Source organism: Fulmarus glacialis, unplaced genomic scaffold (genome assembly GCF_000690835.1).
Source record: "Fulmarus glacialis isolate BGI_N327 unplaced genomic scaffold, ASM69083v1 scaffold1921, whole genome shotgun sequence".
Classification (NCBI taxonomy): domain Eukaryota; kingdom Metazoa; phylum Chordata; class Aves; order Procellariiformes; family Procellariidae; genus Fulmarus; species Fulmarus glacialis.
Window position 1 is genome coordinate 6,623 of NW_009193185.1, and position 26,730 is coordinate 33,352.

At 38.6% G+C, this 26,730-nt stretch overlaps 1 protein-coding gene across 2 annotated transcripts in view; it reads right to left on the reverse strand.

Annotated features, from left to right (window-relative positions):
- Positions 1-1,327: 1,327 nt before the first annotated feature.
- The window catches only part of CAPRIN2 (caprin family member 2), a 34,726-nt gene continuing 9,323 nt past the window's right edge, over positions 1,328-26,730 (reverse strand). The window contains exons 5-19 of one of the 2 annotated variants that reach the window (XM_009587336.1): positions 25,720-25,802; positions 23,564-23,728; positions 23,011-23,054; positions 21,002-21,624; positions 20,779-20,893; positions 15,340-15,471; positions 15,054-15,141; positions 14,304-14,359; positions 13,543-13,644; positions 10,906-11,058; positions 7,704-7,887; positions 5,863-6,048; positions 4,534-4,634; positions 3,713-3,779; positions 1,328-2,245 (exon numbers count right to left, since the gene is read on the reverse strand). In XM_009587336.1, coding sequence (XP_009585631.1) covers positions 1,677-2,245; positions 3,713-3,779; positions 4,534-4,634; positions 5,863-6,048; positions 7,704-7,887; positions 10,906-11,058; positions 13,543-13,644; positions 14,304-14,359; positions 15,054-15,141; positions 15,340-15,471; positions 20,779-20,893; positions 21,002-21,624; positions 23,011-23,054; positions 23,564-23,728; positions 25,720-25,802 — 2,668 coding nt within the window. In that variant the 3' untranslated portion in view covers positions 1,328-1,676. The remainder of the gene's footprint in view (positions 2,246-3,712; positions 3,780-4,533; positions 4,635-5,862; positions 6,049-7,703; positions 7,888-10,905; positions 11,059-13,542; positions 13,645-14,303; positions 14,360-15,053; positions 15,142-15,339; positions 15,472-20,778; positions 20,894-21,001; positions 21,625-23,010; positions 23,055-23,563; positions 23,729-25,719; positions 25,803-26,730) is intronic. The other variant, XM_009587337.1, reaches the window with a different exon arrangement.

The following is a 26,730-nucleotide window of genomic DNA, read 5'->3' on the forward strand; positions in this document are numbered from 1 at the left end:
GAATTAGCATGTTTAAAAATACAAGCTTAGTATTTAATGGTTAAGACTTGGAGGTTTTGTCCCTAGTGGCAAAAAACTAGGTTCCCTAAAGCTTTATCCCAAATTTATCCATCTCCAAGCTTGCCAAAAGAATTAAACCAAGACTTGACGTATGATCACCCTCTAAAAATCTCTATGAAAAGGAAATCTAAGCTTGGAATAAACCCAAGATCTTTACAGCAGTAACCTTATGAAGTCATGCCAGACAACTTGTTTTGGCATCTGCATGGTAGCAAGGGAGAACTGTTTGAAGTTGGAAACTGTGAAACCAGTTACCAAGAAACAGCAGCTTTCTATCAGGTCTGAAGTATATTCCATGTAGGTTTTGACTTTCATTTAAATAAGCAGATAGCTGAACTGCTTTTCCTGTGCATAGTTCTAGTTCATCCTTAGATATACCAGTCAGGCTTTTGCACCAGCTACCTTAGCACACTCGGATAAAGTACTTCCTACTGCTAAAACTACTGAAGCTTTTAAAAGTAGAAAGAGCCAGTGACCTACAGTCTTCCTACTAGTTCATACTTCCATTTTAAACATGGAAATGCTTTATAGTATTTGACATGCTGCAGCTTAGACAAGGACATACATCATGGCTTTTCAGTTCTCCAGCCACAAGACATTGCTGAAGACTGGTCACACAGCCCTTTAGCTGTAAGAAAGGGATTTCATAAATGCTTCCTAGCATTTGTATTCAGGTTTGATTTAAAATGCAAGCAGCAGGCTTCAACTACAAATACCAAGTTCCTCAGCAGTTCTCTGAAAGGAGGAGATAACTTGCATTACAATCCGATTCAAGTCTCATGGGGGAGTAAAGCCATCCATATTTGTGCTTCACAAGGGTCAATTTTAACTTTAAAATATGTTGCAGCTGAGTAACAAACAGTGCAAGCCAGCCCATCAGTGACTGTTTTGAGGTTTAAGAATTTCAATTACATCACTACTGAAGGACAGGTGATGTGACAAAGCTAGCTTTTGACAGGATATGCATTTAAAATAAGTAGTCCTAATGAAGTATGTAGCATTTCACTTCTAATTTCTTGACCTTTTGGTTAAAAAGGAAGTAGGTATGTAACTAAATCTTGAATTCATTTTGATCAAGGGAACACTCTTAAGAATGGCATTAGGCAAGAACTAAATAAACAAGTAATATCATGTAAACTATACAGATTACCCTGAATTATTGAAACTTGAAGACTGGTTCTATGTAATAGCATGCATGTACACTCCACATCAGGAATAAGCTCAGTTAGATGTATTTTAAAAATAAAGACCACTGGCAAGATTAAAACTAAAATGCATATTAACTTGTTTTATTGAGGCACAACAAGGCATTGTGAATAGCCCATACTTGAGGCAATCAATAGTGTAGTAAGCTGGACATTAATACAGTTTAGGGTAAGTGCAAACAATATACATTCACAGCTTTACTAGCAAGGCTACATCACAACTGATAAAGTGCCAAATTAGTGCTGATTCAGTACCCCAACTCCATGATTTCACCTTGCACAACAGGACCATCATTTCCCCCAGTAATGGAACCACATATCTTCTATAAAGTCAGTATAAGTGCAAAGCTAGTCCCACCCCCCTCCACCAAGGTGTTTGGAGCAGCTCTTTTGTAAACGTCGCACTGGATTTTAGTCCTGATAAAGGAGGTATCCCGAAAAGGTGGAGTATTTCCAGCTACTTCCATAGATGGCTCCCCGATGCAGACGCAACCAGATCTGATCTCCCTGGAACAGCTGCAAGACTGCGTGGTTACTAGCTGTTTCATGATCAGGAGCCCCATCGTTTGCATATGCTGACACTAGGACCTCTTCATTCTTCATGAGATTCACATACAGCGGAACATTTACAGCCAGTTTCAGCATGTGGAAGATGAAGACATATGTACCATTCACTGGACAGTTGAACCTACCAAGCTGGATATCAAAAGTTTCTCCAAGGTTGTTCAGCAATAGATCAAACACAATTGGCTGGTCTAGAGTTCCAGGGGCCAAGTTAGATGTTCTAGCGGCAGAGAAGGCAACTCTCATCTGCTGCGGGAGGGGGTAGACATGCACTGGTAGTATGGTGGCAGCTTGGCTCGTCACTGGCATATCAACAGGGGTGATGCTGCGGGAGTCTCCCTGTCCAGAGTCCCCGCTGTTAAAGGTTTCATTGTCTCGTTCTGGACTGCTCACCTGAGAGGAATCACTCCACCCTGCTGTTAAAGATCATTAGCAATGATAAATAAGTATTATAACAGAAGGAGACCCTTAAACCTGTGGGCATAATCTTAAGCAGCAAGTATATGGGCTTTGCAATAGATTTGTCTTTCAGCTACAGGAAGTTGTCAAAGGACCCCAGTGAGAACAGAACTTTGAAGCTGGTTTAAATTTACCACACTTGTAGCATTCAGCACTATAAACAATGACTTTTCATACTTTTAAATAGGAGAGGGCACTAGCTTGGAATAGTTTTAGCTTTAGTATTGCCACATACATATATTACCATAAAAAAAGCATATGCCAACTTCTGAGTGGAGATAAAATATAACTTCTGAAAAAATTGGCAAGACTACCAGGAGCCAAGTAGTCATTTAGTCACCTTGAAGACCTGAATTTGCACTTCAAAGTTACCTCAATACTGTTCTTCTGGAGCTGCATTCTTAGTAGGTCATAAAATATTCTAGCATCATAAGTTGTTAAGTTTGAAGAACCAGAATTGCTTTTAAGTTTTCTGCACCCCGCTCCCCAAAGTGAAGCTGTATCTTTTCAAATATCCAAGTTAAAAGGGTCTAGAATGAAGACATTAATAGATCTAATAAATTTAAAGCAGTCACCCTCAAGTTCCTAGCTACTGTTATGTCCACTGGAAAAGAACACCTTAAGATAAAGAAAACCAAGTAAAGCTGCTACTGATACCTTACTGATACCTACTGTTAACTCACCACAATCTCATATTTCTTTTAATTTTCTGCTGAAGTATATTCTCTGAGTCCTCCCTGACTGAGAGATGACCTGCTTTATCTTAAAACAGTTCCCATGACATGCCATAATTCCCCTTTATTCTTCAAAGTAGTGGTATATAGTTACTATTCATGTTTTTCACCTATAGCACTGTAAGTCCAGCTTTTTCCAGCACATCTTCCAGAATTAATCTTGTTTATGACTTCTCAAAATAAATACTATTCATGCTTGGATTGAAACAGCTAGTCTTATGTATTTCTTTAAGTTTTGTACTCCAGCATGGAAATACAGAGTAAACCTGTACTCCCAAACAAACTATTTTTCATAGAAAAAGTTATCTTAAAGTTTCTGGGATCTGATAGCTCACCCAGAATCAGGGGAGACCATACAATTAAGGGATGAATCCAAATGCAACATGGGAACCACCCTGTATTTCCTGCTCAGTTTATTTGTGAACAAAGTTCTGTAAAGTACCATTGTGTCAGAACATTGACATGTGAAGACACCAAATTGAGAGGTGACATTAAATCTGCTGCCATGCAATGCTGACTGTCTAAGAACAATACTTAAGCTTCCATCTATCTTGGTTAATTTATACCAAGCTTGATCTGTTTGATCAGTAACAGTACACTTTTTCTCACTATTCACAGTAACACTCCACTTCAGCATCTGCTATGCCTAAGCACATACACGTACCACTGGGAACCTGATGTTAGCCTTACCTCTTGAATTTGCTCGAGGACCAGTAGTTATCCCACCTCGTTTATAGCACTGCTGGTAATTAACATCCTAAAAAGAACAGAAGTATTAGTAAGATTGCTATGAGCCAATCTGAAAACAAGTGGGACTACCAAATATAGTATTTTTTCATTTGCACAGTTAATTCAAGCTCTAGAATAGACAATGATGTGGTTCAGAGTTAAGATGTAGGTAAACAGCCTTATTTATGGAAAATTTACAATAGTTTATATGGATTTAAAGAGCTATTTCAATGCCCGTTCTAGCAAGTTAGCTTCTGAACTATACATTCAGTTCAGTTCATTGAGCATTACCTTAAATCTCAAGTCTGTGAGTCTGTACAGAAGAATATATTTCATTTCAAAGTTGAAGACCCTCCTCCCACCAGGAACCTTTGCTTTCTTACACATTGGTTTTTGGTTTTTTTTTTTTTTGCCTAACCACATTGACAGCAATCCATTTAAGAGTTCATTATTTTATACTACAGAGGCATTGAGGACTAACTTTAAAATCCATAGTAAAATGGACTCATTATGCCACATCTTATTTGCCATCTGTTTGCATTCTGACAATTCCCTTCAGACTAAAAATCAACCTGTCACACAGAGATGTTAGCTGTCTGAACTGACTTCCTATTTCAACTGCTGTCTACTGTTCCAAAAAAGGGTTTAATCTAGGAAACAAAACTAAACTCCAGCTTGTAAAGAATAGTGCACCTGTTAGGATAATGAAAAGCTACAGTATTAGAAGACTTATCTCCCATACAGTGCTCAAGACGACTACTGGAAACAAAGTCAATGCTTACCCTCTGAGAATATGGCATTCCAGCATAATCTCTACCAGGGAACTGCAGCTGGCCATAGTTGCCATTAGTTATTGAAGGTGAGCCTCTGTAAGCATCAAAACCTGTTCAAATAAGGTTGATTATTCAATATTATTTATGGTTTGGTTTACAAGTACAAGTCCAGAATACAACTAGAGCTCCCTTTTGGCAATTACTATGTGTATTATTTTATGAATTACACATCTATTCCTTCTTTCAGAGTCTCACCACTCCTATACAGAATGCATTTCATTAGCTACTCTGAATTACCCAATGTATCAAAATTCCATGTTTAGAAGTATTAACATCAGACCTTAACAATTGCCTGTTTGATATTAACGGGACTTCACAGAACAGCTGAAAAACTTGCTGGATCCAGAGACAGGATTTAGCAGAATTAAGAAATGCTTTCTTTTGCTATTACAGATGCTTAGCTATGACTGTTATATATATTTAAGTACTATAATATTTAGCATCTTTAGCTATTTAACTACCAAACCCTTAACTGCTGGAAAGTTAGAACTACATAACTCATTTTCTGGTACATGTTCCTACAAGGTATTGAGCAGTCTCAGTCCAGTAACTGAAACAAGTTCTGTCACAGACTAAGTGCCCTTCCACTTCCAAGTGGAATAGGCCACAGCTATCAACAACCTTAAGTTGGTATCTGCTGAGAGTCAGATGAAACTTTCCATAGTACTTCGGCTAGTAGCAGAATAGCAACTGATTTGCAGAGACCAAACAGTCTTTCTCTTAAAACCCTTCAGTTTGTTATTAATCCAGAAGGGCTCTCCTCTACTGGGAACCTCTCCCCCCATCCCAGTTTCTGCTGGTAATATTAAAGCCAGCAGCACTAAGCAAAGAGTATCTTGTTTTGGGCAAATACCTCAAGTGACATCTGAAGAGAAAATACCTGTCCAGAATTTTAGCAAGACAGATGCCAAAAGAAAGAATAAAGGGGGTAAAAAGTTCAGAAGGGTAAATGAAATAGCAAGCAGAGAAGTCTATACAATTAAGTAACTTAATAACCTATTAGTGAAAGTTTCTACTTTAATAATTCAAGAGGTTATGAAATTGCTCTGCCAGTTCACCTGACACCCAAAGTACAGGGACTACAAATAAAAGTCAGAATGAACTGGCTTAAATTCTACAAAGGAAGACCCCATTCTCTACACGTTGCTCTTAAAAAAAAGTCTTGTTTTAAGTTTCACATATAGAACCTAAATGTAATACCATGTTCTGTTAAATCATGTTCTAGTGTTACTACATTAGATTTTTTTTTTTTTAAGATGGTAGTAAGGATATACATACCTTTGTACCCACCAGGGGAACGATATGAATTAGCCAGTGACCTTCCACCTCTAGCAGACCCTCTGACAGACCCACGACTGTTAAGGTAAGGCTGAGGAGGTCTGGGAATAACATTAGTCTGTGCTGGATAAAAGGCAAGGCTACCATTGCTAACAGGAACAGCTCCATCAGGTTGATAATTCACTGCTTAAAACAGAAGGCACAGATGAATTCAAAGCTTTTGTAACTGTAGTAAGTTACTGCACCTAGAAGCAAAGGCAGCATTAGGAAGTTCAGAGACTGATTAAGCTACTCTGAATATCCTGTTCTTGTGCCCCTTCATTACTCCAAATAAGTGGGGATCCTCCCCTTTGTTCTGTAGAGTGTAATGCTTATTAACATATACTGTAGACAGCCCAAGCTGTCAGTGTAAGCTTCTAATGCATTCAGCAAGATTCAGTTGCCTAGGTCAGAACACACTTGCTAGCAGCATCAAGAAAATAAGCAAGCTAGAATAAAATCAAGTAACACCTGATTAAGAATTTTCACCTAGAACCAACACTGTTCTACTAACAAGACCTCAGTGGTCTATCTGATAAACTCAGGTCACCTCAGTGTTGACATCCTTCAAAATGATGAGACAAACTCAATCTTATCTAGATAGCAATAAAACAACTGTGGAAAGCTAGATATTTGGGTTCATTCTCTTCAACAGACATTCCTATCACATGTTATTAGGCAGTTCAGTCCCAAGCAACAGGTATTCAAGAATGCTTTTCACTCACAGGGTGGTTGAATGGTTAGTTGAAATACAGACCTTGCAACCATGAATGTGTTTCCAAAGGACCATGCTTTATATCAATCCAAAAAGCTTAAAACTGATCCAGAGTGATAGTCTAAACCCCTTTCTGAAGTCTGTGCAGAGCCACTGCACAAGATTAATCAAAAAAATCATGATGTTCCATTAAAAACTGTATAGAAGGCTGATCATCTGTAGTCTCAGCAACGAGAAGGAACATTCAAGCTAAACATGCTTTCCTGACTGCTATACTTATATTGCTCTTTGGAGCTCTTAATCTTCCTATGTCTCACTGACTGCATACAGTATCAGTCTATTTCTAGTATAATTCGTATGAAGATTCCTCTGGCAGAAAAACAGTAGTTTTAAATGACCTTAAGTCACTTGATTAGACAGTCTTATAAATCCAGATCCCTAGTTGTCAGCTTCCTTTCATCCTGGAACCCGTTTCAGGCATATTTAGGGGCTAGTTTCATTTCAAATTTAGTGTCAGTTATATAAATTCACCTGGTACAGTATCTGAATGTCAGGCAGGTCAGTTGTGTTGAGTAAAGCAGCTCAAGACCACACTTATCAGAAGTTTACTATTCCTCAGGTCAGACTGAAAACTTATCCCAACTTTTTTAGCATTCAGCAACTCCCAGCACTAGACAGCACTAGTGTCTATTATCAGAAACCAAATTAATGGTTCCAAATAAGAGTATTTCATCATTGCTTCAATTCCAAGCAAACAGTTGTTTGACTGACAAGTATCACTGCATACTTGAATTTCCCACCTACTGGGAAATTCAGGCATGTAACTGACACTGTCCATGCAACTAGTATAGAAACTGATTTGAAGCAGCCTTTCATCCTGCTAGCAGTTTTGAAATTAAGTTTATATACCATACCATCAACTAGATTAGAATTGATGTAACCCTAATGTTAACAGGTGCTACATAACAGCGTTTAAGAATTTCACTGAGTTAGAAGAACTTGCAGCACATGTTATAAATTAAAATACTACTATATCCTGAAGATCTTTAAAGACTACATGAAATACAGAATCAAGTACAGTTCTCACCTGACGACAGAGATTCTTGTGAAAGAGAGGTTTGTTCTGCAACATGAGAAGATTGCAACTGGCATTGAGGAGGAGTCTGTGTACTTGCTGTAGAGAAACTCTGGTTATATCCTGACGAATATGAAGAATCCTCTTTAATTTCCTGGTCTTTACGCGGAGGCAGTGGTGCATTCACTTTAAATACCTACAACGTATTTTAAGACAAGTGCTTAAGACTACCAGCTAAAGTCTCTGCCTAACGCCACCACCCTGCTATGCCATAGTTTAAATCCATATGCCCAGATCAGTTTCTAGAACACCAACTGTTTCTTAGAAATAATCAAGAACATTGTACTTCAACCCATTCTTTTCCCTCTCAGTAAACTTACAGAACTTACTCCTGTTTACGTAGCTGCTATCCAAGAAACATAGCTTGATTGACCATAGCTACCATATCTGATCAACAGAACAGCTACCATACAATAAGCTGTTTTCCTTCTATGGGAAATCCACTGTTAAATTCACTGACTACCTGTCCTACAACTTTTGACCTGAAGCTATGCTATAGGGACAGCCTATGCTGAGATGAGATTCACATTTGGGAAGAATTTAGGTCTTTATAGATGTCTTGGAACCTGATGCAACACTACTATCCACTCAAATGCCATATTAGACAGCCTTCACCCCTTTGGTAAATTAAGCCTCAACTTTCCTACTCATTTTAAGTTCCCTCAGAGTAAACACGCAACCTAAGTAACAGTCTTGTAATTCAAATTATAATGTTATAGCCTGGGCAGTAGGGTGGTGCGCAGATATTACTGTTAGTTAAAACTAATCAACCAGAGTTCAGTCACTCCAGTGACTGTACTGCTTTACAGCCAATAACCCAAAATTACCAGAATTGATGCTGTCAAAAGTGACAACTAGTATCAAGATTCAAATAGGAAAGAAGTCTATTTTGAGTAAAAGGATCTAAATTTCACATGAAGAGCTGTCAGCAGTACTGATACTGAGTCTAGAGGTGTATCTGACTATTTTCCAAGACTATAAACTGTCTGAAGACAGATCAGGGCAAAACTATAGCTAGATGCAAGGAAGAGCTTCACAGCTTGACAACTCTTGTCATTTGCAGAAGCCTCTATAATTAAAACGGGAAAAGAACACTTTTTCCAGGGTCAAGAAACCAAGTACTGCGTCTAAGTGGGAGCCAGCACAGAAACCCTTCATGATACTGAAGTGTTGAGTATAAATTTTGAACCATAATAAAATAACAAATTCTGGGTGGTGATTTTTTTTTTTTTTTACTTTACCAGATGAAGTGATGAAAGTGATTCAAGGCAATCCTCTTCCTAAAAGAAATTTGAAGATGCTGTGCAGTCAGGCTGTCAACACCCGCATCCTGGAGTATTTGTAGCTAGCCTACTTTTTCCTACAGTGAGGGTTACAGGTGGAATTCTAGTAAAGGTCTAGGGCTACTGGTAGGATCTGCCTTTTTGCTGCCGTTGTACTTATGGAAGCTTAAGGATGTTCAGACATCTGAGAAATCAGATGTTTCCATTACTGTCACTGTACTATCACTATTTGGCAAGGAACCATCTGACTCCTGGCTATCTACTGAAATCCAATGGCTGTGTTTTCCTGGCAGCAATGAGAATCTAAGAAATGCAGGGAAGAAGAAAACCCCTTCACGGCAAATTTAGACTGCTACTGCTACAAGAGGAACTAACATCCTAGCAATTTAATGACAGATGTTTGCCAGTGTGACCCAAAAATCTCAAGAGAAATCTTGAACATTTAACATCTCTGAAAACACCACAGCATTAATTCAGGTGAACTTTCAGTGGTACCATTATGATCAAAAGCGCTCTGAACACAGACACTAGGTTCAGATATAATCAGAATGACTGAGACCAAGACTCCATATTTATATCACAACAGATGCTTATCTTATAGACTGGGTCCCCAGAAAGACTCTGGATTCCTTGATCATAACACGCTATTATTTCTCCACTTCCATGAAAAATCACCACCTAGCCACTTAACATCATTTAAATAGATCTGGCTTAGAAAGAACCACCTCCCTACCACCACTTGCCTTATTTATAATTATATCAAAATTCTGTACCTCTGAGGAAAGTTCTACTTGAACCTCTTCTACAAATACAGAAAACCAAAGAGAAAAAGTCATGGTAGTGATTTACTGCAGACCACACCAGGACATCATAGATGTTTTAGTCATTAATTCCTGTGCTTTGAAAAGCTATTAGCTACCTTCTTCCACCAAATCCTCCTACATATGTCTCAATACTGCAAGATGCAGATCGTCCAGCAAGTTGTAGAACTGCACTGGTATATTTGCTGAAAGGAACAATGCCTTTGGAGAATCTCAATGACCTCTTTCTAAGCTTGCTTTTGAGCAAGAAGATTAAATTAATGTTTCTAGCATCTTCTGAAGAAGGTATCAGAGGAGTAAATAAGACCAAGTACAGGGAACAACTAAATGGAGACCCTTCCTCTGAGTTCCTCTAAGCTTGCACTGCAGATTACCAGACAGTAGGAATGTTAGAGAACATTAGTACCGATGTATGGCCTGAAAAAATAGTACCTATTCGCAAGAAACACCGCTCATTGTCTGTGTGGACTATTCCCTAGACATCTATATTGACTACTTATTAACGAGATAGGATAATGAGCTACACTGGTCTTTACCAAGGACACGTTTTCTGTGATTCCAGTGGACTGAGTTTTACCCCATGAAAGCAAACAGTTTAAAAAGCAGCAAGACAGGTTCAGGCTTCAGAAAGCTTTTAGTCCTAGCAGCTATATACTTCAGGATTCCCTCTCTCCTCTGCAGTCTTTATTATTTGAAATCTATGCATAAGAACAGTTTAAGTACAGTCAACTTTACCTTGGGGCACAGCTATAAATCTGTTGATTTCAGGTCTGCCTTATCCCTCTTAGTTCCTCGAGGCTACTAAGATATCCTAGTATTAGATTTTGGGACTATACACAGCAAAACCAGGATCTCTGTTCTTAGATGATCTATTTTAAGTTCTGAAGGCATCAGATAAGCAGAATTCTAATCTAGGTTTTTAACATTAAAACATCAAAATGATCTATCAAGTTCTGTACTACATCAAGAGGAGCCAGTTCCCCAGTATCAGGACTAAGTTATTAGCATTATTGTCAATTATTCTTCTGTGGCCTCAAGTTGCATACTTACAGTCTGCATAGCCTGAAAGGGAGCTGCTGTTATTGTGACAGAACTGCTACTTGCTGGAGGTGACTGAAAGCTTTGCGCTGGTGGTACTGGTGACATGGAGGTGCTTGAAGTAGGCAACGGTGATTGTGGCTCACTTGGGAGGGGAATGGTTGCCTGAGGGAAGAACAAATGTAATGAAAGGTCACTTGATAGTCATCAGGCAGTAACAGAAGCAGTTAATTTGTTCTAAAGCCTAGACTGACAGAAGTCAGCAGTTTCTACAGGATGACATTTGGACATAGTAGAGCTACAAAATAGCTTTTGCTTACAATTTCAAATCTTGCTGTGCATCCTCAGCAAACAGTACTTCTATTGCAATCTCTGCTGATTAAGTGAAATGTGCCTATGAACTACTATACATACCACTCATTGTAATAATTTCACAATAAAGAGACATCAGGTATTTTTCCCCACCACTAATGAAACATAGAATGCCTTCTGTTCCATCTATTGGAAGATGATTCTCTGGCTGATATTAGAAGTGACTTCTTTTCCAAAGGAACTCAGGAAGTTTAGGGGGTTTGATTTTTTTCCCCTCCCAACTTAATCAATTATGTTTCAGATTAGAAACAATGCTGAGTTGTCCAGACAAAGTATTAAGCAGCATTAGGTCTCATCTGTGCAAACAGAAAAATGAAGTGTTGATTTAGAATACCAATATTTATAGGAATCAGAAGTCAAAAGGAATGTAAGGCTCTTAGACACATTTCAGCAACCAATATATTTACCTTACCTGTATTTGTGATAGCTCACCTGGGTAATTTCTATCTTTTTAGGTATCAGTGGCTCAGAAATACGTGAACTTGTCTGATACAGTGGCTGGGAAGTATATTTCTCAGTCTCTTGAGAAAGCGATGCTGATGCCTAGAAGGAGCCATACATGCACCTGTTATTACAAGAAGTATTGCAGAAAGCACAGAGTTCTGGTAGAGCGATGAAATACCAGTGCATAAGTTGACACAAGTGGGTTTTGAAAGACCGTGACAAACAATGTATTAAATAGTCATCTTAACCCAAAGCTTCAAGTAATTGGCTTTAGAGATTCAGACTTGGATTACCCTTCTTACACAAGAGGTTGTACAACTAGCCCTGCAAAGTCAGATAATTTTAAAAACTGTAGATTGCTTCAAGCAGTTATTTACAATGAAGTCTGTGACGCACACCTGTCTAATTAAATGGAAAGACATGTCTGATGTTAAACTTCTAGTAAACTATCGAACAAGGCTTCAGAGCCAAACTTTGGTTTGCCTTTGCAAAACCTGCAGGTTCTATACTTAGCTCACACTTGTAATGCTAAGTTTAAGAGTTGCTTATACTTGGATATACAGCCTAGGGCTAAAGACTACCAGTCCCATTCTCACCAGGTATACCATCACAGGTGTATCAGACAGAACTACTCTTGCATACCAGGAGAGTGCACTGTCACCATGGAGTGTATTTCCTGGTTGTGCTAGGACCAAACAAAGCTTATCTACTGCTTTCCATGAGAAGCAGGACTAGAAAAGAGAGACACCACACTTCAAGCCTAAGGGACTAGAGATATGCTGGGCACAAGCAACCCTAATTCCAAACAGTAAGCTGCAAAAAACCTCAGAACATTCTGCTCATATCAGATGTTCTACATTATAGCCCAGCACAAGTCTTCCGGATGCATATTAACAGCAAAATTATTTAATCCTTGTCAGCACAAGAAGTCTTATGACACTGACAAGTGAGAGAAGGTGTCAAGAACCGGGCCAAAACTGCTGATTCAAGAGGCAGCAAGACTATAATATCCCTGTCAAGACTGTTACATTCAACTATACAGTATATTAAGGAACAGAGTAAATGCTACATGCACAGTATACTGATAGCATGTACATCAGCAAAAAAAACATTTAAAAAGCATGAACATTTCCCCATTATAATCTACATACACCGTATTAGAGAGTCCAACAGGTAAGACCCAGCTGTGTTTCTGAACACAGCAATACTTAGCAAGAGATCTTTAAGACAGTGATCTGCATAAATTGAAACACTATTTTCAGCTCTAAACAATATTTGAAGGCTAGTTGAAGATTTAACTGCACATAAATATAGCTAAGAAAGCAACATTTGAGGTCTTGGCTGAATATCAGGAGGTCAGATTCCCAGTATTTCTTTAGTTAGTGCTTGAGAGAACACATCTCAGTCTTCAGCTTACACAGAAGTCTATTTCATGACAATACCCATCCCAGTTTATGCATCCTCTATGTTGTCATTAGAGGGAGCATTCTACACTGTAACCAAACCAAATATTTATGCTGCTCATATGTTCCCACAAGAATATGCACCACACTTTCTAGCCTGCACCACTTTCTAGCCTGCATTTTTCATCCCACACCCTTCCCATTTCAAGGGGCAGAATGTTCACTTTGCATTCATGCAGTATTAGGAAGACTTTTCCAACTTTTAAGACTTAAGTATTCCAGAATGTAGGCTATACTATTGCTGTTACTTGCATTCTGTCCCTGTGTGTTGTTCAAGAATAGTTATCCAGGAAAGGCCCCACCACAGCTTTCTGTTAGGGCTGGCTATTGCACAGATCTTTGAATGCCAGTGAGCCCCAGGGTATATTACCTGTGGTGTCACCAAGTCTTCAGTTTCAGAGCCAGAAAGAGTCTGATCAGCAGATGCTAGGGAAGTATTTGAACCATGCAGTGTCACGGATGAAGCAGCAGCCTTGCAAGAAGAGACAACTGAGATAAGGTTTTGAAAGATTATCTTAAATGTTTGGGTTCACTGAAACTCATACTCTGGGCATTTTCAAGTAAACCTCAGAATGAGGCAGGAGCTGAAGTGCTTTAACCAGTTAGTCTAAGTTTCTTAGGAATTCTTGTTAGTGGCAGAGAAACCTATTTAAAAGCCAAAGTAGCGAGACATACAAGCACAGTAAGTGAATTTAAGGTTCACTTAAATAAATAAATACTTAACCATGGCTACCAAAGCTTGAAACACTATCTTTGGCATTAAGTGAGGATCTCAAAGATGAAGAGATGCACTATCTAGGAAAGAAGCAGCATGTTCTCTATGAACAACTATTAGCTAGGACTTGAATCTATGGCTTAAATATTCAAACTATTTCAGCATGTCTTCAACATACTGTTTTACTTCAAGAAATTTGAAACATTTGTTGCTGCTTTTCAAGCAGAAGAGCAGCCAACTTTGTCAGCACTTGAGTGATCTTAGACTTGCAAGCTACTAAGTTACACGAAATTTGTTACAAAACTACTGACAACAAGAAAAACAATGGAAGTACTAAGTCTATTCTAGTGAATAACCTCTATATCATTCCTTGGCTACAGCTCTGCCTCCTCAGGGCAGTCTCAACTTCAACTTACTTGAAGGGGCTGTTGAAGAAAATCACTCTGACTTGGCAGTTTCTGTTCTTTTGAAGCTGTAAAAAAAGAATGCGTTAAGCAATATTTACTTTTAAATTCAAACACTACATACAGTTTCAGTGTGCAGTTGACATTTTCAAAACATTTGGTGTATGAAGATGCACACTATTTTTAGCATATGCACTGCAAATACTTAGACTTAGCATCAGTAAACTACACCCCATTGAAAACTTCAGGATTTTTTGTAAGAGAGGACAGGTAATAGATATACCCCCTTTCCAGATTAAAAGAAACAACTAAATATTTAATAAACTGGGTAATTGTGTTTTACAGCCCAAAAGCCACCCAAACAGTTTCTTAACATGGGACATTGTAGAAAGTTCCAGTTTTCTAACTGTAGCTAGCTAACTGCTCTTTATCCTGAGCTCATTCACAGCTTGTGTCTATATACACCGTATCTAGACAAGTTTGTGGCACAGATATAGCATGTCAATTCTGCAGCTGGGTTCAGATGCACATGCCAGTCAGTGATAATGCAAGCATTCTGTTTCCAGGCAGATGCACCAACTTAAGCCACCTCCAGCAACAAATAAGCAGGTAAGTGGCTCGTGCTGCCTTTTTTTAATCAGACATTGGTATTTTTATAATTAGACAAGCTGTCTTCACCATGCCTACTCATCTACAGCCCAAGCAAACCCTGTTAGTGTTTGCAAAAGCTTACATACAATTCACACTTACAGTATTACTTACCTACAGGACTACTTGCTGGAGTAACTGAAGGTGGTTGGGATGAACCAATGGCACTTGGTGAAGCCTTATCAAAATCCAGAATGGACTCCTTTTGAAAAAGAGATCTTTGGTTAGGAGGAAAAAAAATTAAACTCCAGATACAAGTGAAACATTCTCATTTGACAAGTTGCTGTTAGCTAATTAGAGCTAGATTAATTCATTCAGTGCAAACACACATTGTCAGCACTGTTTTCCCTAACTCAGTAGGAATTGGAGCTTTGTGCTACAACAGCAGAGAAACACATACTTGCATGAAGTTGTAAGTCCCTTGTATCTGAGTCATCAGATCCTGAAGTTTTTCCCTTCTCAATACTGGATCTTTTGGAAGAGTTGAAGTAGAGCAAAATTCTGCAGCTGGCTGATGTACAGGTTTAGGCACCTAATAAGGAAAAAAGATATTAAATCTAATACTGGAAGCAAGACAAGCTGCCTTATCCAATATACTTCCAGAGCAACTTATAGGTGTCAGACACCATGGACCAAGGAATTCTGTGCTGTTATTGATATCTCCTGAATCAAGCTTTCACTTTGTTAAAAAAAACTAGCTTACTGTTGCCACAATTAGTTTAGCCACAGAATTAGTTAACTTCATTCAGTTTCGTACAGTCAAATGTACAGCAGACAATAAGTTGCCTGCATTTAGTCCAAAATCAGGCACCTCCATCTAAGGAAACCCACATATTTAACTTGAAGGCCAGTACAAGCTTAAAAATCAAAGCTGCATCACTCAAGGTTTAAAACATACTTCCTCCCAGTAGAGCCCATGTCAGTAAGTACAGATCTTGTATTAAGATCCCATTTCCAGATATTCTAAAGAAACTGCACCCAAGAGATACATTGCAAGCAGGTTACTTGGGATTGGACCAAAGTGCTTCCACTCATGAGCCAGACACACTCAATACACCAGCTCCTGCAGAAAGTATTACCTGAAACTTTTCAAAGTTTGGCATGAAAAATACACCTGTGCTCCCACATGGGAGCCTAACTTTGTAGCTAAATAAGGACTTCTGCAGGGCCTTATTACTCCTTGATTGTTTCAGATGGTCCCTCAACAATTCATCACAACTGATTCTCACTTCACTTCAAAGAGGGAAATATTTTATCAGAGAACAGGCTAGTCTAAGGTATCAGAAAAATCATGACAGTAAACTCCTTAAATAGCAAAAGCCCTGTTATTTACAGAGTGACAATAATATTAGACTGTCTAGATAAGTCTAACATGTCTTTTGAAAGCAGCTTGGGGAAGAGATAGGCTTGTTATAAGTATTTTAAAACAGTAATTTTCAGTGACTGTCTAAAGTTTTGCTGTTCTTATGTTTGTCTATGCAGCTAGAAGGAGGCAAATCTGAAGACATTAAGCAGTTGCATTATTTCAACTGGCCCAAATGTTGAGACACACAGGAACATGTGAACGCCTTTACTTTCCTACAGTACAAACATTTGTCTTTCTAATAGGAGGTTACTACTTCCAATACACTGTATAGCAGTATAGTTGAGTGTTTATATGAAGGCATTAGAAGACTTTATGGCAGATGGGTATATGTGTCATGACATGTAATTGTCACACTAAATTAAAAAAATTGATGAAATGCTGTTGTCCAGTTTTAGGACAACAAGACCAAATACACTCTTGCATTTCCTCTTCAACAGTTATCTGAAACTAATCACTAGCATTTGCAGACACTCCAATAGCATGCACAGGGAAGAAGCTTGCAGGGTTTAGTGATCTTCACAAAGCATAACCCATGCACATACAACACATTCTTAACTCTGGAGGACTCAATTTCTAACATTTATGTGGCCCACATGACAGCTACTTGTTGAGCTGTGAGAGGTTTTATTTTATTCTGGAGCTAAAAGAGTGCACCTTTGTACTACTCTATGTTAATTACAATTTCCAATGCAGAAGCACTACCTTTAACTACTGACTACACAAGTTTATATTGCTGTATAGTGTCCAAAAATGAACAGGAATTAAAGCTATTAAGGATCTAAGTGCAGGACAAAAGATAAGTTTAATAGTTAAATCTTAGCAAGCTATAAATCAAGTTACTAGGAATCTGAATCTTCCTGTCCATCACTTTATTAGCCCTCACTTACAAGCAGACTTAATCTTAAAATTCTTGCTGTCATGGTAAATTCATTATGGGCCAAACTAATTAATGCTTTTATTACCCTCTTCCTCCTCACTACAGTGTACTAAGATACAAGTACACTACCAAACTAGTTCTGCATGTCTGCAAATGGATAACAGAAGCTTCTCACCTTTAAGTCACCTAACCAGGTCAAGTCTAGTAGTGTCTGAAGCTATTAAGATTGTCCACTAGCTATGTAAGTTAGACTTGTACATCAAACAAACAAGTAAAAACAGCCTCAAGAGCATGGAAGCAGAAGAGACTGCAGTGTTTCACTTGTGGTTGCAAAGATGATACAATCTTTTGTATGCTTTTACAGTTTGTTAAGAGTTTTCATCTCCTTCCCCAAATTATACTCTGTGCATTATGCTGGTAGCATTCTTTACTTCAACTAGAAGAGCAAGCATACAGGGTTACATATATGATATTAGGGCTTTGAGCCAGAACTGAAACATTGCAACTCTCCATTCTGTAGAAGTCATTTTCTAGTTCCTGCATATATTAAAATACACTAGCCAGAAGTAGCTATAGTGACACTACCTCCTATTGATTTGCTGTTTTGCTGGTACTTAGGTGTTCAAAACCAGAATATTGAAGGGTAATACAGAGCATACATGAAAAGCATCAGAAAGTTAAAAGTATTTCAGGTTTTATGCCTTTATAAAAGAGATGCTTTAAAAAGAGCAGGTACTTGACATCCCTAAGATGGCTTTAAACCAAGTTTTCTTTCTAGCCTACAGTTAGATGCTGTTTCTGGAAGTTAGAAAAGCAGATTCTGAGTTTAGTAACCTGCTAGGCCAGCTCACAAACTTACACAGGCTGAGATCACTTAACACCAGCGGTTCAAGCAACATTCAGGTTAGTTTTATACAGCACCAATAAGCTTAAGGTCTAATTTGTCATAACAGTGTTTCTGAAACCTAACTTCAATACTACTTACACATTCAGCAAAAACTGTTTCAACATATATCCAGAGAACTGAGTAAAAATGGAGCTGAAAAACCTAGCATTTTTGTTTTAGGACCTGTTAAACCATTGCAAATAAACCAACGTAAAGGCATACTGACCACTTCGGAATTTTACAAGTCAAAATGCCAATATACTAGGTACTCCTGTTAAAGCTTGATTTTTTTTTTTTAGAGACTGAAGGTCTACTTACACATAACACTACTCTAGCATACATTTCAACCACCTCATATACTAGTAAAACTCCATCCTGTGACACAGGACCTCAATTCCTCTTCAGGTTTGTTAGCTGTGGAGTACTAAATGAGCTTGAATGGTGATACCTAAGCTGTAATCACAACAGTGATCACCAGCTGTGCCATGTAGATACACAATTAACATTCACTTTCTACTCAGAGCAGCATTCACAGCAGGTATGAATTAAATGGCACTGGATGATGGTAAAAGCCAAACTGTTTTGCTTTCACAAAGCAGGCCACAAATTCAGCTCTAACCAAGTCTGCTGGTCCACAGGTTGCACAAACGTTTAAATAGAATAACAGTTTAACTGGCTTGCACATCAGCTCACTCTGCTGCGTTAAGCCCAACTTCTTAGGTATTGCACTTTATAGTACATTAAGTTAAATAAGCATATTTTGAGATCTCAAAACAGAGCAGTTTATTAGAAGATGTCTCAGCACTCTAACAGTTATTTCAGGGAGGAAAGAAAGGTTAATTTCAGCTCCAGAAAGGAGCAGCAGTGACATAGGCCTTTTATCTACCATGCCTAGATCCCTGCACAAGGTCATTTGTAGGTTCTCCCTGGGATTGAAATGGATCCAGCTATAGCACTGCATTGCCTCTTTTTTCTTCATGTAAGCGAACACAAGACAAGTTTCATTATCCAAAAAGTTTAAAGTATGATTTTAATTCTTCTTTATATGCACCTCACAATCAAATTAAGACATATTTATTTTTAAAAAAGTAGTTATGGAAACTAGCTAGGTTGATAGTACACTATTTTTTACTCATTCAATATACTTTTGATATTAGGGTTTGTCAATAGCTACTAAGCAAAAATATAGCCAGCTGGCATTTCACTATGGTCTACTATGTAAATCAAAGATTGAATACTTTAAAAAGATGCTTTGTTTACTGAATTCAGGAATCCAGCTTAAGCAACCTTACATTCCAACATTCAATTTAGTTTAATTTTGCTGACTTGCACACCTGCACATTACTCTGAAGATTCCTAGGCAGTGTGCAAGTTTCTCCAACTGACTGGAGACCCTCCTTTCTCCTTACTGCATCAAAGTTCTGTCCACCACTTAAGCCACCGATCTTTCCATCCTATACAAAAATAAGAGCCCCATCTCATTAGGAAGCATCTTGCACTTAAGCTTTAAATTAATCTGACACCAGAAATTCCAAGGCACCCTAAAGTGCTTGAGACTATTCCAATATAACACGATAGTTTCAGTTACAGTAATACTATGCATAGTTCGGTGCACAACACCTACTTGTGCTCAGAGCTACTTAGTGCGAGGCAACCAGGTTTTGTACCTGTACCACCACCACCAGTGGACACAAGATTCTACTCAGCTTGAGTGTAAAGATGAATCAAGTTGAAACACCTTAATCCCATTTTGTTACCCAGTGCTGCATGTTACCTACTCTTTTAATTTCATGTTCAACCTTCTGTTTGCGCTCCCGCCTCTAGGCACAAAAATTTTTCAGTTACGTCAAGTTTACTGACAAGATTTAAGCTTAATCGTTTGCTGAGTAAAATGGAATGAATTGATTTCTGCTTTCTTGCATAAACAAGATAGTAGTGCTAACAACATTGTGTACAAAAGAATGCTTAATTCCCCATATTTCCTTCTTGAAGTCTAACTCCAAATTAAACACTACTCTTAGTGACATAACTGAACTCTGCTTTGCCTACCATCTTACCTATTTTCACAATATCAGAACTGTTACTATCCAAGCACAGGTGAGAAAGAAGGTAATGTAACTGGAGGCTAGCAGCCTGCTCAGCTGTAAGCCCTGCATTAACTTTATTTTACATTTCTAAAACAAACTATGCTATTGTTAGACTCTCCAGGACAGCAGTATGGCTTATGCATTCATCTGGAAATACATATTTAAGCCCCTGTACAGTTGGTATTGCTTGATCTAGATGTTAGATCTCTCTTGAATCAGCAGCTATTTTAATCAAAAGCCTAAAAAATTACTGAAGTGCTATTTGCATGCAGCCACAGACAAAGTATTTGATCCCTGGATGAGTCATACCTGCTTTGTACTGATAATAGTGGACAGAGCCAATAGCTGGGGATGAACTAAGTTAATTCTTCTGTCTTATGCATAAAGCAGTTATTCAAGGCTCAAACACAGCAATACTGTGTTGATGCAAAAAGCAAAGCAGACCATCTTGCTATTCTATATATAAAGTTTAATTGCCAGAACTATTTCCCCCAAGAATGAAATAGGAGTCTAAATACAGGCCTACAAAATGCACCTTATAAAGCCTCTGCTAATAGGTAGCTCTAGTCCAATACACTAGTGTGAAAAGGTTATGACAGGTAATACTACATATGCCAACTCACTTCTTTGGGTTCCATATCAAACTTCTTTGGCCCCATCTGCTCCTTTGGCCCAACACTTGCAGCTCCCCAGGACTTCGGAGGGTTCTGTAACTGCTGTGATGACACTTGCTGCTGCCTGTCAGCTTTTTCCCAAGCCTCTCGAGTCTCCTGCTTCTTTTGTTCTGGCTCCTCCCTAATATGTGCAGCCCAAGCCTTCACAGGCTCCTGCTTCTTTTGCTCTGGCTCTTCCCTAACAGGCATTTCCCATGCTTTCACAGGCTCTGGCTTCTTTTGTTCTGGTTGCTCCCTAGTTTGGGTTACCCAAGCTTTTGGAGATTCCTGCTTTTGTTCTGGTTCTTCCTTAACTTTGGTTACCCAAGGTTTTGGGGACTCCTGCTTTTTTTGCTCCTGCTCTTCCCTAACTTTTGCTACCCACGGCTTAGGCGATTCCTGTTTCTTCTGGTCCTGCTCTTCCCTAACCTTTGCTACCCAAGGTTTGGGGGACTCCTGCTCCTCTCGGACACGTGCTACCCAGGCCTTTGGAGCTTCTTGCTTCTTCTGTTCTTCCTCCTCAACACGGGTCTCCCAGGGCTTTGTAGTCTCACGTTTCTGTTCCGGCTCTTTAACACGAGCTTCCCAAGGCTTTGGAGAATCTAGTCTTTTTGGTTCTTGCTGCCTAACACGAGCTTCCCAAGGCTTTAAGGTCTCTTGTTTCTGCTTCTGTTCCTGCTCTTCAATATCAACAAGCATTTCCCAGGACTTTGGAGGTTCTTGCCTTCTAGCACACTCAGCTTCCCAAGATTTGGGCTCTTCTGGCTTCTTCTTGACAGAGTATTCTGCTTCAGGCAAATAACGCCTGTTGAGAAACTATATAGACCAAAGAAACTTAATGGCTCCCAAGAAAACATTTTGCTACTACAGTTCAGGTCAGTTAAGTTAGGTCACCCAGCTACTGAAAACTTCTGACTAAAAGCAGAGCCTAGACACTTTAAACACTAGCCATAGAAACTATGTGGACAGCCATGGCTTTATCCTACAACACTGCCAACTAGCTTTACTTGGCATGCCACAGAGAAGCATGAAAACAGTCCTGAACAGCACAAGTGAAACATACTTGAGCTGAGTGAATCTATTACCCTTATCCTCAATGCCAACTGATGTTCCTAGGCAGTGACAATATCAAGTTCAGTTGTGATTAAAAGTAGCTCTCCTCCTAAGCATTTAAAATGCTGTGGTACTATATTAGTAGACATTCTGCTAACTGTAACAGCACCATCTCCCCCAAAATCTTTGACCCTTTGCAACTCCAATAACCAAGTATGACCATCATTCTTAATGGAGTTTAAATACTAAAAAGTCACCAGATTCTCAGATTTAGTACCACTGGACTTCAACTCCAGGCTGTGTTTACTGTCAATAAGTCTGAGAGTTCAATGAAGATGTCCCAAAGTTTTCCTGAGTTACTACTTTGTCATAAACAGCAAGTAAATATATGAAGCAAAGAATGTATAACGCTCACTGGCTGAGATTTTTTTTGACAAGTCACCAGAAAAAGCTTTAGTCAGGTAACAGTGTTACCAGCAGGTTACAAAACTTGTTCTAGAGTACACCCTCTAGTGGGATGCCTGGGAAATAGGGATTCAGCATTTTAAGAACCAGTATTTCCACTTACAAAAGGCCACCATTCCCCATCTTTTGAACCAAGTCTAATGGTTTTTATGCTGTTGCCAGTTGAAGCTTGAGTACTTAACTGAAGAGTCTCAAGGGCTGTTGAAACAGGTCCACACACCCCTGTGCACACAAGTCTGTCTTGGGATCCCTACTTTTCTGACAAATCAGAGCAAGACCTACATCGTTGTCAACCCCACCAATATCAAGTCTATTGCAATAAGCTTAGCTTTCAGAGACAGCTTTAGTAAATGTGCATTTTCTCTATCCCGTAGTACACAAAAGATCAGTGTGTTTCCACTCTAAAGGCTGATGCTTTAGTTTATTCAGGAAAGTGCCAGAGCATTAAAGTACTATACTGCTTCATGTAATCCTGCCCCATTTATCCCAAAATACCCCAGAGAAGCCATGAATTTGGCTTAGAAATAGAAATGCAATGAAGCCTTTAATGATTCCTACATAAAGCAACACTTAAGTTGCTGTTCAGACTCCCTTTTTAAGTTTAAAAAAGGGCTGCAGAAATGCAGTTATGTTTCTGAAAAATCACAATACTAAAGGAAAGCAATTGGCAGTAGAGTATCTTACCTCCTGTGGCTGTATTTCAGACTTCATAAGCTCCATAATGGACTCTAGAGAAAGGATGTTAATTTGTTTCAACTGATCAAATGCAGAAAAGCAGACCAAACAGTAGCAAGCCTTTAATTCTATTTAAATAGTAGTGCCAATTGCTAAACCAGATATTCTGAAAACTCGGCTTGTCAATCAACATGCGATTTTTAGACAAGCTTTTACTTTTTGATTCAGTTTTACACTTGCAGAAGTTGAGTTAAGCAAGAAACATTTTGTAGTATCCATAATTTGGTTATTGTAATATGTAACATTCCCTACAGCAGACAATTCTCACATCTTCAACATGGAGGCTTGCTCAGAAGGCAAAAACATATTATTATGAATTAGATTTTTTTTCTACAATATTAGCCAGAATAAGGCTGCAAGCTTGCAGGTTCCATTTTAGTCACTACACTGCAAGTAAGCTACAGCACAGGATTAGATTTAGCATCAAGCTATGCAAAGTCAATGCTCAGTTCAAGCTTATACCAACATTATGCTACAAAAATTGAACCCTGTAATATTCCACCTGGTTCTTTGACAGACTCTCCTTTTGACACCTGTCTTGTTCTTTCAGATTTTCTATTTACTTCTTCTTCCAATTCTTTTACTGGCACAGTGGTGCGAGGAGTCGGAATACTTTCAAAGTAGCCAGAGTCTAGAAGTTTGGATAACAAGTCCTTCATGTGTTTATCTGAAGAGTAAAAATCCATGAAATTAAGATATGAAAATTTGAAATTGAGTATTCTGATTACAGATCAAGACTGCTTACTTCCTCCCTTTATATAAATTGCAACTTCTCCAAGTTCACACATCTTACTGAGTTATAGCAATAAAATGTTTTAGTAAAGGAAAGTATTTGTTAAACTGCTTTACATATTACAGCTGAAAACATCTTTGCAATCCAGAGGTAAGACCACAACTTGTGTTTAAATGCACACAGGGTAAACAGCGAGCCACCTGGTCTCCTACATGCTTAGGAAGGGATTTGTTTACCATTATAAACTAGCCAGCATTGACACTAAAAGCACATCATGCAGACTGTAGCATAGGTAAAGCTAAACAAAGTCACTATGGAACTGCCCTATAAGACCCTCTTCCCAGTTTAGGATGGCAAGTCTCAGAAGGAAAAGTTAAGAACTGCAAAAACAAGCGGGGGAAAGAAAGCAAGGAGATCAGTCCAGACTGAACTTAATCCTCTCAAGTTTTGGAAAAAAGTCAAAGTTGACACGGTTGAAGAAAAAACTTAACTGTGTACTCTTTCTGACAAGCATTGTCCAGTTCCCTTCTTTAAGCAAAAAAGACAGCAGCTTAGAGTAGAGAGTAAGACCTCAGAAGTAGCAGTGATACTAGAAATTGTTTCAGAAGAGCTAGAGGCAGGGCAGCCTTGAGAACAGGAAGAACATTCAGTGAAACATCACTCCTACCAGTGACAACCGTATAAACAAGAATAGTAGCTAGAATTTAATATGGATGTAAAAAATTGCCTTCCAAGGCAATGAATGCTAACAAGAAGTCATAACAGCTTTATCTGAAGTTTAGCTTGCACATAAAAGGATGGAAGACTGACACTAAAGAGACAGAGATACTGACAAAATAGTCACAAAAGTTTAGATGATAGCCAAAAAGCTACAAAAATTTGAAGTCCAAGATAACCAGGCAACTATCAGCTCATATCAACAGATACAAGGCTAAAGTTACCAGCTTGTAGCTTTACAAGGACAGCTTGCACTTTGTCTAGGACTGTATGAAAAGAGTTAACACTTAGCTGTCAGCTCAACTATCTGTATGTGGACATTAGACAGGGTACATTAGCGCTCTCGTCTAACAGTTTCAACAATATTGTTGTCAATGACAAATGAAAGATTACTGCCACACAGCCATTACAAGACTGGAGTAAATGGGACAAGCAAGGTCTGTTTGCAATAGGAAAGACACTACAACTCAAGTGAGGACAGTTTCCTCCCAAGCAAGTTCTAAATAGGAACACAGAATGTGTATGTTAGCTTACAACTAGGGTTTCTGAAACTAAAAGCCACAGATAGAAGAAAATTACTGTAGAGTCCCACAGATTTTGGTATGCTTGAAAAATGAGGACATTTGCAACAGGTCAAAGCAAGACTGCATTGTGCATGATTAGAGATCACAGCAAGTTCCATTAATGACTATCCTTCCTCAGTGTGGTATCCTGCACTGTAGTCAGACAATGGGTGTGAGCCTGGAATTCCTACAAGAAGAGAGAATCTTCAACGCTGTGGGACCTTCAGCCTGGGGCCACCAAAGCTTTGTAATACACATCAGTATACTCAACTAAGCATTTCATGGCTGGGAACAGTGCTCCAATCCTAACTTGTTTGCACATAGAGCTTCCCACTGCTGGTTCTGTAAGGTATTCATGCATCACCTTTTGAATTTCTACCATTATTATTCCTCAAAAAGGTGCTAGTACATTGGTAGAAGAACATGCTTTCTTATTCCAGAGAAAAGTTTACTGTATTGTTTTGATCTGTACTTAAAAACAGAACTTGGAATAAACAGTAGTTTATCTTTAGATAACTGCATTAACACACAGCACTTGAAAGTGCTTAATTCAGTAGCCTTCTATGTATATTAATTTGTTTTAATATATTTAAATAGCACACAAATTTCAGATCTCTAAGTTATTTCTCTAGCTGAGACACTCACATGTTGTTCCAACCACAGATTTCTCACTTCCTTCTAGAAGGTCCCAGAAGTAGAGAGATGATTGTTCCATCTGGTCTTCCACACTAAAACAAATGACAGTTTTACCAGGTAGAATCATAGCCAAGATCAAGTCTTGTAGTATCCCAATTCCCCTCATTTTAAGACACTGACTAATGTTTAGCCTTCCAAATTAAGGCTGTATACCGAGAGTGAATCCTAAGCCCATTTTCTACTACTGAAAGTGATTAATCTGTATCTGTTTGTACATGACTTAATCTAGCAAATTAAGTTCTTTTGTTGGTAATTAAGACAGATTAGGGAGCCTAGCACTATCCCACAAGACCATATGGCTGAACTTGATTCCAAGCCAGGATTCCCAAACAGAGAAACAATTGCTGTTTAATCAGCTGATCACCTTGTTTATTGGATGCACACGTGCAGGAGCGACCATCAATAGCTCCTGCCACTCTGCTAGTTATTGAGAAACTTTGACATAGGTCCATGATCCACCCCACCCCCTCCAGACAATGCATTTTGAAGTCCATCATGATGAAATTTAGTATCCCAAAGGAAAGGATTATGCTTCTTGTGGAAGTGTAATACAATGAGAATTATAAGCTAGAAATAGTTATTTCACTGGGATGAGAGACTCCTATGTGTGGCTTTTTATAAGCAGCTGTTCTTTAGAAGTTAACTTAAGAGCAAAGATTAGGGAAGTTTAGCATATGACAAGTGATTAGAAGTTTTAGGAACTTAAGTCACATTTGACTATGGAATTACTCTTATCCATGAATTGTTTCAACTTACCACCTAATAGCTACTTTTTCCATATTTAAATACAATTCTTACTACACTATCTTAAAACAGGCTGTCGTGCTAAACATAAGCCATCGTAGTACGAGCATGATGCCAAGTTAGTACGGACATACATTACATCTGTTGACAACCTGTTACCTTAAGATGTAAGGTAAGATTAAGATTTAGTGCAGAGGTATAAAAACCTTCAGTCAA